At 36.5% G+C, this 14292-nt stretch overlaps 1 protein-coding gene across 1 annotated transcript; it reads left to right on the top strand.

The window, feature by feature from the left end:
• The first annotated feature begins 3844 nt into the window (after nucleotides 1–3844).
• LOC137744429 (uncharacterized) lies at nucleotides 3845–7829 on the top strand. The gene is made up of 3 exons (XM_068484244.2): nucleotides 3845–3930; nucleotides 6597–7433; nucleotides 7530–7829. Exons 2-3 carry the CDS (start codon nucleotides 6599–6601, stop codon nucleotides 7544–7546), a joined length of 852 nt encoding a protein of 283 aa, XP_068340345.2. The 5' UTR covers nucleotides 3845–3930; nucleotides 6597–6598; the 3' UTR covers nucleotides 7547–7829.
• The last annotated feature ends 6463 nt before the right edge of the window (nucleotides 7830–14292 follow it).

Below are 14292 nucleotides of genomic sequence, written 5' to 3'. Positions count from 1 at the left end.
ATGATTTGATTTACTCCAATTATGAATTCATGAACTTTAGATGTGGGTTACTTTTCTGTTTTGATTAAGAACTTGTTTATGTATGTGGGTTGAGGGTCGACACTTAATTTGCATGCCTAAGATTTGATGCTAGGATATAAGGGAATTTCACCTAATCGTTATGAACTTATATTCATGAGTAGTAAAAATCGCTAGTCACGATTGTGTTTAGTAAACCCTAGGCTGGATTAACATGCGTATTCCATAGTTATGAATGCCTAGTCAATGTGTATGATTTCCGTTGAACTTAATGATCTTTGTTGAATGTCTCTATCATGCGTATTCCATGTGAGAGACTTTGATTAGGAATAATTTGGTTGTAATGCGTATCCCATTCAATCCAATGAATCTAGGGAAATCTGAAGGTTAATTTAAGCGGACCTAATTAACTTGGAGCATTGTCATTCATCGTTTGTTGAAGTCATAACTGGGAGTCAAATTATATGCTTATGTTCATGTGTGGATAAGGAACCCTCTAACTAGTTTTTCTTCATTCTATTCCATCAATTTCGTTTGTACAATCTGTTTTGTTTCCAAGTTTCTATTTTAGTTTAATTTCGTCCAAAACCAATCCCCTTTTTATTTTAAAGTGTTAGATTAGTTAGAAATACATTTATTTTGTGTTTTTACGTTTTTTTTTAGTCAAATCCAAGTGATTAACAATCCCTCCTAATCCCCGGTCCAGAACGATCCCTACTTATACATATACTACAATTTGACGAAAACAGGGTTTAATTTGTGTGCGTATAAATCTCGCATCATGACGCAAGAGGTCTGCCACACTTTTGTGTATGGACAGATGATTGGCTAGCTGCTAATGTACGTGGATCAGCAAAGTTGGCATCCCAAGCCTCTAAGAGGGAGGTCCATCGTATTTGGTACATCCATATTTGTAGGCACATTCGCAACTGGAATATGTGATCTTGTCACTCGCGCAAAATTGGTGAAAGCATCTAGCATGTTCTAAGCTATGCTCTGAACTTCTAATATGCGTTGCACTTCAATCTCAGACTGAGCAGTGCGGGGATCTAAATAAATGAGACAAAGTGGGAGCCATCCACAATAATTCACATCGTTCTTCAGGAACATTAACATTTTTATCTCCCTTTAATGACAGGAAGATTGTCTCATAAAAGTAACAATCCATGAAACGAGTAGTAAACGTATCACCTGTCAAAGGTTCTAAGTAACAAATGACTGAAAGAGAATCATATTTGACATAGGTTCTCATCTTTAGCTGAGGCCCCATTTTTGTACATAAGGGCGGCGAAATCGGCACATAGACCGCACAACCAAAAACGCGCAGATGCAATATGTCGAGTTCGTATCTGGTAACTAACTGAAGGGTGCCATATAGTTGGGTTACAATAGGCCTCAGGCGGACCAACATGGTTGTGTGCAATAATGCATGGCCCTAAGCAGCGATCGAGAGTTTGGTACTTAAGACCAACGATCGAGCAATTATTTGTAAGTGCTTAATGAATGCCTCTGACAGGCCATTCTGGGTGTGAATATGGGGTATTGGATGTTCAAATTCAACCCCAACCGACATGCAATAGTCATCAAAAATTTTAGATGTGAATTCTCCAACATTATCCAATCAAATAGATTTGATCGGATAATCAGGGTAGTGAGCCCTGAGCCTGATAACCTGAGTCAACAATTTGGAGAATGCAACGTTCCTTGTGGACAACAAGCACACTTATGACCAATGTGTGGAAGGGTCAAACAAAACCATAAAATATCTAAATGGTCCGCATAGAAGGTGAATCGGTCCACAAATGAACCCTAAAATCCTTTGTAGAAAAATAAGAGGATTCAAATGAATCTTGTCATAAGAAGGCTTAATAATAAGCTTTCCTATAGAGCAGGTTTGATATGCGATTCCTTGAATCGAACCTAAACTTCGGGTTTGTGGATGGCCGTGTGATGATTTAAGGATACAGCGCATCACTGTTCATCCAGGGTGTCCCGAACGATCATGCCAAAGTGTATTTTCGTGCACGGTACCAAAGGTAGAGCCGGTCACATAGTGGCTTTCTATTAGGTGTATGGTTGTAGTATACAGACCACTCAAGATTCGCTTCATCTTCTCTAGAATACGCTTCTGGCAATATTTGTGGGAAGTTATGCACAAAAATTTAACTCCGTTTTCTACATAGGTTTCAGCATGGTAATTATTATATCTAATATCCTTGAAACTCAACAACGTTCTTTCAAAATGCGGAGAATAAAGTGCCTCATCAGTGGTCAAAATTGTGCCATTGGACAACATTATACATGTTGGAAATATGCCCTGAAAGTCAATCTTTGGAAGAAACCTTTCAGGACAATGAATTGATGTATATATGACTCTTATACATCGGAAGGCAAAGATACTAATTAGGACTATCTCAATGAACAAAATATGTCCTAAATAGTGAATCCATGGACAATGGATCGATGGAAGAAGTAACCTAATGATGTTAGATTACAGAGACCTTCTTCTCATAACCATCATGTCCAAAAAGGTTCTTGGTCATAAGGATTGTCGGAGGGATACTGACAATCCATAGACCGGTACATACTATGTCTGGTTCAATTCGAAGGATGGAAAGTCTCATCCCATTCGTGTAGCGACACTAAGACAAGCATGTAGGTGCTCATTAAGGGAATGAGTTCACTGAACACAATCAAACGAGAGTACTTGCATGGAGGTCTACTCACATGTCAAGCAAGTAACTCTAATGGTTGGAATAATGTAAGTAATCCTTTGACCTGAGGCATCGTCGTTGTCTTGTGGTTAAGTACTTAATCTTTGATTATGTTAAAGTCATTCCATACGCGAGTGTCCAAGGCATCGTTGGGGTTAAGCCACTTAGCCATGAAGGCAAGTGAATGCGCAACAAGGAATCTCTAATCCTCGATAAGAAAGGATGAATACTCTAAGATATGATTCGGGAATCTTCGGCCGAAGTATCGAGCGTAATAAAGGAAAGCGTTCCTATACGTCTCAATTGAATCGTATAAGAAGGAATAATCACATTAGGGGTTTGACATTATAAATCCATACCCTAGTGATGTGATTGAGAGTATTGTTTTAGAGAAGGATCGAATTACATTGTAATTCCAACTGAATAGGTTCTCCGAATAAACTTCTACATTAGCTTGGGTAGCCATGATATATGGTTAGATGTCACTCATGGCTTGTGAGTTCTTCTAGATAATTAAATGTAGTCATCAAAGGGAGGTGAATTAAAAGTAAGTTTTAATTCACTAAGTGATTGGATAATCAATTGGATTGGTGCCAATCACCTCACTGCCTTGCTAATTAGAACCTAAAAGATTGTTCACCAATACACTCTTGTAGTGAGTAACTAATGGATGAAGGAAATAATTAATTGGATTAATTAAGTGTTTTGATTAATTTAGAAAGTCTAAAGAAATCATAAAAGCGATAAAGATCGTTTTGGGCTTATAGAAACGTTCGGGTTTAATTAGGCCCATTGGGCCAAAACCCATTGGGCTTTTATTCAAGCATTGGATGACTTGAAATAATTAAAAGCCCAAAGCCCAAACCAAACACATATGGCCGGCCAAAGAGAGGGAGAGAGGAGGTCAATTGTTGACTTGTTTCTTTATGTAATAAAAGGAACATTATAGTGAAAGATTCATTAGGGTTTTGATGTGTTCTAAAATAACAAAAGAGAAAAAGAAAAGCTCTCTCTCTTGAACACAAAGGGCCGGCCACCAAGGGGGTGATTCAACTAATCATCTATACACCCTTTTGGTCATTCCTTCATCTTTCTCATTACAAAGTGGAGGAAGCAAGGAGGGAGGCTAGGCTCAAGGAGTTTGAGGAGCAAAGATCTTGGAGGTGGTCCATCCTTGGTCTAAGATCTAGATCAAGAGGTATAAAACTAAACCTCTAGTTTGTTCTTCTTATAAATTTTGTTTTGATGCATCTTATATAAACCTATGCATCTTGAAGGGGATTTGCATGACTATAGCTTTGATAAAATGTATGACATGCTTCCGTTGCTTTCGTATATAAATTTTGAATTGTATATGCATGCTAGTCACTAGAAATCCCACATGAATCTCATAGATTTCCCTTCAAGTGGTATCAAGAGCCAAAGGTTTATGTATGATGTGTCCTTTTAGATTTTATGCATATGGGTTTTAATTTTATGTATGTCATATTATTGCCTCATTCAAAATATGTTTATCTTTTGTTTTTTCAAAGTGTTGAAAAATTGTAAATCAAAAGTTGAAAAGGATATGCAAGAAAAGTGTTTTTGATGCATGAATGAAGTTTGAGTTTAAATTATTTTTCATTCAAAATATGTTTATCTTTTGTCTTTTCAAATGTTGAAAAAGGTGTATCAATAGTTGAGAAAGATATGTATGCAAAAATGTTTTGGATGCATGAATGAAAAGAGGGTTTAGAAACAAAAATTTTGGGGTTTTATTCCTTAAAGGGGGTTCGGCTAAATGGGGAATTTTTGTTAGTGTTTGTGTTTTGTTTTGAACCTCACACACACACCTTGAAGCTAGAAAGTAGTGATCTTGTCACTTTTTTTTTTTGGGTTTGAAAAATCACCAAGAACATACAAATCTTGAAAAATATGTTCATGGTTTTGTTCTTGGTGTTCATGGTTTGGTTTTTGGGGAAAATGGTTTTACATGCATTGTTTTGTGGTTATGGATGATGTACATACCATCCATAGCCTACACCAAAATTTAAATTAATACCTAGACTTGTCTAGATATATATTTCCATCACCCTTTTCCCTAAAGTCCTTAAAGCAAAATTAAGTGGCAAACAAGATATATTTTTCTTCTTCTTTATGTTGAAATAATGCAAGGTGGGTGAGACCTACCTACTTCCCCCTTCATTTGGCCGGCCAACTCAAGTGGTTTTCCCACTTGAGGGTCCTTTTGTAATCATGAAAAGTTTGGTATTACTTTTAGTATTTATGGTTTGACCCCTTACTTTTTCATATTTGCATTAAGACCCCTACTATTTAAAAATTGAAATGTTTGATTTTAATTTTGTTTAAAGTTTAAACTCATCATTTAATTATGCCCATATGCACTAAATCTAATTGATTATGTTGCATTCCATTTAATTATTTAATGTGATTAAGTAGTTAGAAAATGGGTGACTATGGACTTATGCCTTAAACGATAATTGAGCTATGAGTTAAGGCGCTAAAATCAAATTGTTTGAACCTTGGGAATGTGTTTTAATTACTGTTTCAATTGGACCTTGTCACGTTTCGACATTAATCTATCTCTCCCTCTTAGTATGTGTAATTTGTAGGAATTTGTACAAATCGGTTTGTAATTCTTATTACTTCTTAATCTCTTTTAGTTAGTTGATTCCCTCTAGTGCTAGACTAGAGTTTCTTTAACTATTGGTAAGGAGACATAACTAAAAGAGGGTTTTGACATGAGATTAAAGATTAAATGGGTCCAACGCCCTAATAAGCAATGAATGATTGTCTTTCATTTCTAATGGCTCAATGAAAATGTTTTAATTGGATTGAAAAGCATGTAATTAAAATGACACAACCTCCCCGAGATCTTATTCAACAATGTTGGCTCGTTGTTGCAATAACCCAATAAGTCCATGGTCATCCAAGAGCCTAAGATAACTATAAAGTCCAATTTCAAAGGATTGCAAAAACCGTAGTAGTAGTAGTTACTTCCAATATTTGAAAAAATTCGTTTTTGATATTGATTTGTTTTTCTCAAAACAAATAGTGGGAGTATCATACGCTACTAAACTATAATGATTTCAATTAGTAGTTATATATATCTCCAATATTTTGAAAAATGTTTTGATATTGATTTGTTTTATGAAAACGAATAGTGGGGATATCATATGCTACTAATTTCATTAACTTTGGACTAGTAGTTGTAATAGGACAATTTATTTGAATATGTTTAAATAAATAAAATTGATGAGACCTTAAAATCCCTCAACCAACAAAGAATATTAAGTTGATAAGCGAGAGATGCTTTGAACATTTCTTCGTAGGCCTTCCACCGTGGTGGGCTCCAATCGTTTGTGACTCATGCACCAACTTCACCCTATAATGGGGAGGTACAAAGTATGTGCTTACATTCAGGAGGAGTCCATAAACATATGATGAGGTGAGTGTAGACAACGAGTATGACCAACATGATATAATTCTGAGGTTATGCTTGAACCTTTACATAAACTAAGCATGGTGGGAATAACTTAACTAAGTGCAATGGTGCCAACATGATATAATTCTGAGGCATTCATTCTCTAGAGGCCAAACTAGATGGGTAATTACAAGAGTTGTAAATGACTAAAGTGTTATTCTCTCATCATTATTTTTGCTAACCAACATGACATAATTCTGAGGTGGGCTTGGTAATGGTGAGTCTCCCATACCCCGCTAAGAGTTCAACGTAACTCTCGGATTCTATTGAGGGATATGGAATTTGCCAAAAATGGTGGGTGGTGTCATTCGGTTTAAAGACCCGAATCGTGTGACTTAATCAACAATCAAACTAATTTATTTTATTGTTTATGTATTTAGATATGGTTGGAAGCACGTTCGCGAAAATACTCGACAAACATTGCCTAGAGGGGCATAATTTCCCAACCTGGTATCGTAATGTCAAGATTCTCCTAACATTGGAGAAGATTATTTACGTACTTGATAAGCCTCTTCCTGACATACCTCTTGGCCCTGAGGCCACAGAGGATGAACCTGCTAAGTATGACAAGCATGTTGAGGATGATACACAAGCCAAGTGCTATCTGTTGGCTTCCATGAATGAGGAGCTACAGAGACAGCACGAGGGCATGGACAGTGCATTTTCCATAATACTCCATCTTACGGAGTTATATGGTGAAGGGACGCGCAACCGTCGCTTTAACACTGTTTGTGAACTTGTGAAGACCAAGATGGTCAAAGGGGCTCCAGTGCATCAACATGTACTGAAGATGATAGGATTCATAGAACAACTGGAGAACCTAGGTACTCCACTTGACGGGGAATTGGCCCAGGACTTTATATTGGCTTCTCTTCCTGATTCATTTTCACAGTTCGTAATGAACTACAACATGAATAAGATGGATCATACTCTCTCTGAGTTACTAAACATGTTAGTAACTGCTGAGAAAACTATGATAAAAGAGAACGTTGTAGGAAATTCTGCAGTAGCCTACAACAAGCCATCCTCTTCCAAGTCTAAGCCGCAAGGCAAAGGCAAAGGGAATGAGAAGAAGTCACCCACTCTTAAGCCGAAAGGGGGAGTGAAGAAAAAGAAGGCAATGGAGCCCAAGGGGGCTTGCCACCACTGTGGAAAGGAGGGACATTGGAAGAGGAATTGCAGGTTATACCTTGCAACTCTTAAGGACAAGCCACAAGGTATGGTTTATGTTCTTATCTTCAATTCTAATTGTTAGATCTTCTAAATATTTATATTTGATATAAAGTGCTAATCACTTGTATAATTGTATATAGGTGGAGGAGCTAAGTAGAAGAGGAACAAGCAAATAAAAGAGTGGAGAAGGGTTCGGTCACCATGTTTTTGCTTACTACTTGGGAAGTTTGTTTAGGCATTTAAAGATTGTCTTTAAACTTTCTTATTGTGTTAAGAACTTATTATGTGGCTTCATATGATGGAAGACCACTATTAATGCCTAAATGTTTGAAGGTACTTAAATAAGTCTCTAAATGTTTAGAGATAATTCCTTTTAAGTTAAACATTGTGAATGTTTGTGTTATCATATTAATGTAATGTGACGAATGCCTTCTAAAATATTTCCTTAAAGTAAAGTTATGAATTGAAGATTGTCTTGTTGTATCCTAGATGAGATACATGATAATAATGATATTAGAAATAAGAAAAACGTTTCTTATATGGTTATCACTTAAACCACAATAATCAAGATCACTCTTGATTCAATTAGTGGTTTTGAACAATTAATTGGACATTCTTAAAATTGTTTTAAAATGTCAAGTGTGTTTAAACCAAAAATTTAAGTGTCTAAATCAATAAAATGTTTAAAGGTTTTAGTCACTTAATAACAAGACATCAACTTAGTGAAGAGTGAAACAAATGAGCTTGAAAGGTTTTAAAGCTACTACACAATGTCCTCAACCCGTATACTCCATGTTTATACAATTTTTGAATGTATGAAATGATTTCTCATTAAAGTCATGAGAAATAGTGGGAGGTGAGAAATTGGATATAAACTTGAATATGATTGGTTTATAGTTGTCTAAATAATAATAGTACTTGACTATTATTGAGAGTTTATAATTTTAATTGTTAAAAGACTCAAGCTCTCCAAAACATTAATATTCTATGTTGTGTAACATTCTAAAGAATAGTCTTTGAATGTAGGTTTCGTCAACCTAGCATAAAATGGTTATATGTTGGGAGTTGTCCATCATTCTCTTTTATGAGAACAAGCTAAATTACAAAGCATATGGACAAGTTGATGAAACAAAAGGGAATAGTTTCAAAATGAGTCACAACATATAGTTTAACAACAAGACAATCCGAATTCGTCACCTTATGTAACTATAACGCTCCATGTAGTTTTTTGATAAAGAATTATATCAACCACCTAGAAGGAATGGTTGAGTTTCTATATCCTTAGTAGAAGCCTTGCTTTCACTAAAGACTTGGATAATTCTTATATGACTACATTAAAGTCTTAGTATGACTAAAACTTGAAGAATGGTGTATGACACCATTTAAATGATTCATTTAAATAACTTGTGTTAGCTAGTATTGTTGATAGTCTCAAAATTGTTGAGACATCGTTAATAAGCTAATGGATCTCAATGATTGTCAATAGATCCAAAACAAGTTAGTGGGAGCAATATGCATTCAAATCAAGAAAAATTTAAGTGTTAAGTTTTGAATGAATGCTAAGTTACAACAAGCCCAATGGGAGTGATGTCATAATTTGAGCAACAAAATATGAATGAAGTCTATTTGATAGACTTGATCAAACCTAGATGTTACTCGAAAAATGACAAGACATGACACGGTTAATTTTAAGTATAGACTTGAATTGGACTTATTGATATAACAAAGGCTATCTCAAGGAAGTTATATGGGGAAATTAAATCTCAAATGTTGAAGATTTAAGAAAGCATTTTACTATATGATAGAAAATCACTTTCATAACCCTTATAATGAATGTGTCATAAAATCACAAAAAAGGGACACATGTATGGACTTGTGAGTAGATATCCAAAAGTGAAAAACCATGGGTTATCACTTTAAGATATTACTATATCCCAGGATCAGAACCAAAGCAACTGATAGAGTATTATTGCCTTTAAGAAAGGAACATCAGAGTGGGACTTTGGAAGCGTGCATTCACTTAGGTTACGAACCAAAGTGAAAATAACCCATTTTAACAAATGGAACTTCATAATGGATGAAGTACTAATCATATGAATGTATTGTTAGTATCGTACTACAATGGTCTCAAGGTTGGAGCAAAGTTTGTATAAAGTATACAAACAAAATATATGTCGATATATTGTTTTAGAAACTGCTTCAAAAGGTGTTTTGAAAGGAAGGGGTTCTTTTAGAACCAATGATTGAATCCAAACCATAAGGTCGTTAGTAGGATACTACGACATAATGGGGCGATAGCTCAAGCCATGGAATCAAGGTCTCATCAAAGTATTCGAACACAAGAAAGAGACATCATCAAAATGTTTTAGAAACATTTGATAAGTAAATCCCTTTTAAATTAAAAGGTGATTAATACATAACCAAGTTAACCTACGAGCATAAGCTCACTCAACTAGCATGTATAAGATACACTAGTGATTGACTTTAGTGCAAGTGGGAGATTGTTGGAAATATGCCCTGAAAGTCAATCTTTGGAAGAAACCTTTCAAGACAATGAATTGATGTATATATGACTCTTATACATCGGAAGGCAAAGATACTAATTAGGACTATCTCAATGAACAAAATATGTCTTAAATAGTGAATCCATGGACAATGGATCGATGGAAGAAGTAACCTAATGATGTTAGATTACAGAGACTTTCTTCTCATAACCATCATGTCCAAAAAGGTTCTTGGTCATAAGGATTATCGGAGGGATACTGACAATCCATAGACCGGTACATACTATGTCTGCTTCAATTCGAAGGATGGAAAGTCTCATCCCATTCGTGTAGCGACACTAAGACAAGCATGTAGGTGCTCATTAAGGGAATGAGTTCACTGAACACAATCAAACGAGAGTACTTGCATGGAGGTCTACTCACATGTCAAGCAAGTAACTCTAATGGTTGGAATAATGTAAGTAATCCTTTGACCTGAGGCATCGTCGTTGTCTTGTGGTTAAGTACTTAATCTTTGATTATGTTAAAGTCATTCCATACGCGAGTGTCCAAGGCATCGTTGGGGTTAAGCCACTTAGCCATGAAGGCAAGTGAATGCGCAACAAGGAATCTCTAATCCTCGATAAGAAAGGATGAATACTCTAAGATATGATTCGGGAATCTTCGGCCGAAGTATCGAGCGTAATAAAGGAAAGCGTTCCTATACGTCTCAATTGAATCGTATAAGAAGGAATAATCACATTAGGGGTTTGACATTATAAATCCATACCCTAGTGATGTGATTGAGAGTATTGTTTTAGAGAAGGATCGAATTACATTGTAATTCCAACTGAATAGGTTCTCCGAATAAACTTCTACATTAGCTTGGGTAGCCATGATATATGGTTAGATGTCACTCATGGCTTGTGAGTTCTTCTAGATAATTAAATGTAGTCATCAAAAGGAAGGTGAATTAAAAGTAAGTTTTAATTCACTAAGTGATTGGATAATCAATTGGATTGGTGCCAATCACCTCACTGCCTTGCTAATTAGAACCTAAAAGATTGTTCACCAATACACTCTTGTAGTGAGTAACTAATGGATGAAGGAAATAATTAATTGGATTAATTAAGTGTTTTGATTAATTTAGAAAGTCTAAAGAAATCATAAAAGCGATAAAGATCGTTTTGGGCTTATAGAAACGTTCGGGTTTAATTAGGCCCATTGGGCCAAAACCCATTGGGCTTTTATTCAAGCATTGGATGACTTGAAATAATTAAAAGCCCAAAGCCCAAACCAAACACATATGGCCGGCCAAAGAGAGGGAGAGAGGAGGTCAATTGTTGACTTGTTTCTTTATGTAATAAAAGGAACATTATAGTGAAAGATTCATTAGGGTTTTGATGTGTTCTAAAATAACAAAAGAGAAAAAGAAAAGCTCTCTCTCTTGAACACAAAGGGCCGGCCACCAAGGGGGTGATTCAACTAATCATCTATACACCATTTTGGTTATTCCTTCATCTTTCTCATTACAAAGTGGAGGAAGCAAGGAGGGAGGCTAGGCTCAAGGAGTTTGAGGAGCAAAGATCTTGGAGGTGGTCCATCCTTGGTCTAAGATCTAGATCAAGAGGTATAAAACTAAACCTCTAGTTTGTTCTTCTTATAAATTTTGTTTTGATGCATCTTATATAAACCTATGCATCTTGAAGGGGATTTGCATGACTATAGCTTTGATAAAATGTATGACATGCTTCCGTTGCTTTCGTATATAAATTTTGAATTGTATATGCATGCTAGTCACTAGAAATCCCACATGAATCTCATAGATTTCCCTTCAATACATGTCTTATCGTATCCTTCGATCAGGATGGATAGGCCTGAGAAGGTTGTCAGAGGTGCATTCTTAGGTATGAAGTTAGTGAAATAGATGCGTTCATACAAAACGGTGTGCATGGTTGCACTATTTGCCAGACAACTAACGTTCCCACTAGTCATACCTAGAATAAAATTTAATTTGAATCGGTCACATGCATAAAAGTTCTAAAAACAAATATCTATTCAAAATAATTTTAAGTATTCAAGGATGGTAATTAATTAGAAACTTAATATCCAAAAAAATCACCAACAAATAATCCAAACATAAATGAAAATTGTTCAAAATTAAACCAAAAACAAAGTGGGGGGTTCGGCCCCATTGTCTAAATTTCAACTAGAAAAATAATTTATGTTTAATATTCTAATCTTCCATAAGGGTGGTATCCTCTTGAAAGTTAGAAACCTCCATCGTGGTACTGTCTATTTTATCCACTTGCACAAAGTTTGATTCAAACTTCTTATGACGAGAATGACATTCAGCTACAACCTTCTGGGGAGCACAGCAAACACGGTACCAATGGTCCTTGGAACCACAGCGATAACACATGTCCACATCCATGGTTTCAGGTGCTTTGCTCTTATTCTTGAAGTTTAGGACCTTGAGAGCGAGATTAGGGCGCTTCGGGGCTCGATTTCCTCCCTTAGATAGGCCTTAGCCCTGTTGACCTTGATACGGTGGCTTCTGGTAGCCCCTACCACACCTACGTTGGCATTTTTTGTGCTATAATGTGCTTCAAGCATAGTAGTCGCCCAAGTAGGTCCAGATTGATGATTTTTCATTAACAGCTGATTCTGCTTTTCAGCGAAAAGTAAAACAGAGATAAAATCTAAAACTTAGTGAAATTTTGAGCCCTATATTATTGATGCAGGACAACATTAGTAGCAAAGAAGGTCAAATAGGTCTTTTCAGGAGATCCTCTTCAGCCAAGGTCTCGTTACAGAACCTGAGAAGTGATTGAATTCGACAAACTTCAGAATTATATTCATTCATAGACTTAAAGTCTTGGAAGCACAAATGCTGCCAGTCATGTCTTGCTTCAGGCAAGAAAATATCCTTTTGGTGATCAAAGCGATCAGCCAAAGCGACCTATAATGCTCATGGATCCTCCTCAGCAAGGTACTCAGTTTGCAGTGCATCATGAATATGTCTTCGCATAAAGATCGTGGCAGTGGCTTTCTTAGCTTTGCCAACAGGGTTGTCCGTCTCATCTTTAATCGCGGGAAACAAATTCTTTGTAATGGGGTGAAGCTTCATATCTTGGACCCTCTTGAGGTAGTTCCTTCCAAAGAAGTCTAAAACGATGAGGTCAAGTTTATTCAAATTCGACATGTTCCTATCACAAAATAGATGGACAAGATGTGGTTAGTGTAATGGAGAAAAAAAAAATCAATCCATTCACATAAGAGTAAAACATTCAGGTTCCAACATACATGTATTGGTTTAAATTCACATGAAAAAACTTTGGGTCTTTGTGGGTGATGTTTTTAAGAAAAACTTCAGGTTTTCAAACAAGGCATGCTTCTAGAAACTTAAGGTTTCGAAATAATTATCAACTTCAGGTTTATATGTTCCTGCAGACAATGCAAATATATATACAAAAATATGCAACAAGAAAATATGCAAATAGAACTTCAGGTCTATAATTATAATTAAATTAATTATTTAGACTTCGAGCCAAATTTAAAGTGTGGGTGAAAAAATTATAAAACCCAAAAGTGCCTAAAAATAGGCAATTAAAACTCGGGGCCCAAAAATTTGGACCAAAGCCCACTGGTGGGCTGAGTGAATTGGTGCGTGAGGTTTAGGCCCAAAACTGGGCTCGGGTAGGCACGATCTGATCATGCCCTAAATAGAATTTAGGTTGCAAGCCTAGTAGCAGCAAACGGGCTGCAAGAATAAGATCCAAAACATAGACCTATATGGGCATCGATCAGATACAGCGCGGTGCAGGTGCACCGATGCACCAGCTGCAGGCTGAGATTCGATGTGTTGCAGCGCAGAGAGTCCACAACAGTCGCGTAGGCTGGGTTCCACTACAAGCCCAATTGGGTTAGCGTCGTTCGCGGACCGAGGGAAGTGTCCAAGCCCAAAGGGTTGATACTTACCGAGAAACAGGCCAAGCCCAAGTGGGCTTGGGTTTTTTTATCCAAACATCCCAGAGCGAGCTAGGTGAATTCGTCGTAGGAGAAGACTGGCACCACCACTTCAGGTGGTCTTATCGCGGTGCAAAAAATCATTACGATGGTCGTGGGTTCAACGGCAACCTATAAATTTGAAAGGAGAGTGAAAAATTCTCAACATTGTAAAACCCTAGAATTTTTTATTTTAATTTAAAATAAAAAAATAAAAAACATCGAAATTCAAGCAAGGACTGATCAATGGCGACTTCATGTCGTCGAGGAAGTAGTTAGAGGTGGCTGGGCATGGCTGTAAGCCATGCTTCTCGATGGTTCAAGGGAGGCGGCACTATCTAGGCGTCGAGTTTAGGGTTTGGGCCTGGAGTTGTAGCTCCAGGTTCGACTTTTTGGCTCCAGGGAAAAAGAA

This window comes from Pyrus communis, chromosome 15 (genome assembly GCF_041283825.1).
Source record: "Pyrus communis isolate YQ-2024b chromosome 15, ASM4128382v1, whole genome shotgun sequence".
Taxonomy (NCBI): Eukaryota; Viridiplantae; Streptophyta; class Magnoliopsida; order Rosales; family Rosaceae; genus Pyrus; species Pyrus communis.
Note: the sequence above shows the minus strand (reverse complement) of the source record. Positions and strands in the feature narration are given on the sequence as shown.

Bases quoted from the DNA above. Each gene is read 5' to 3' on its own strand.
- LOC137744429 (XM_068484244.2), top strand. From the start codon at position 6,599: ATGGTTGGAAGCACGTTCGCGAAAATACTCGACAAACATTGCCTAGAG.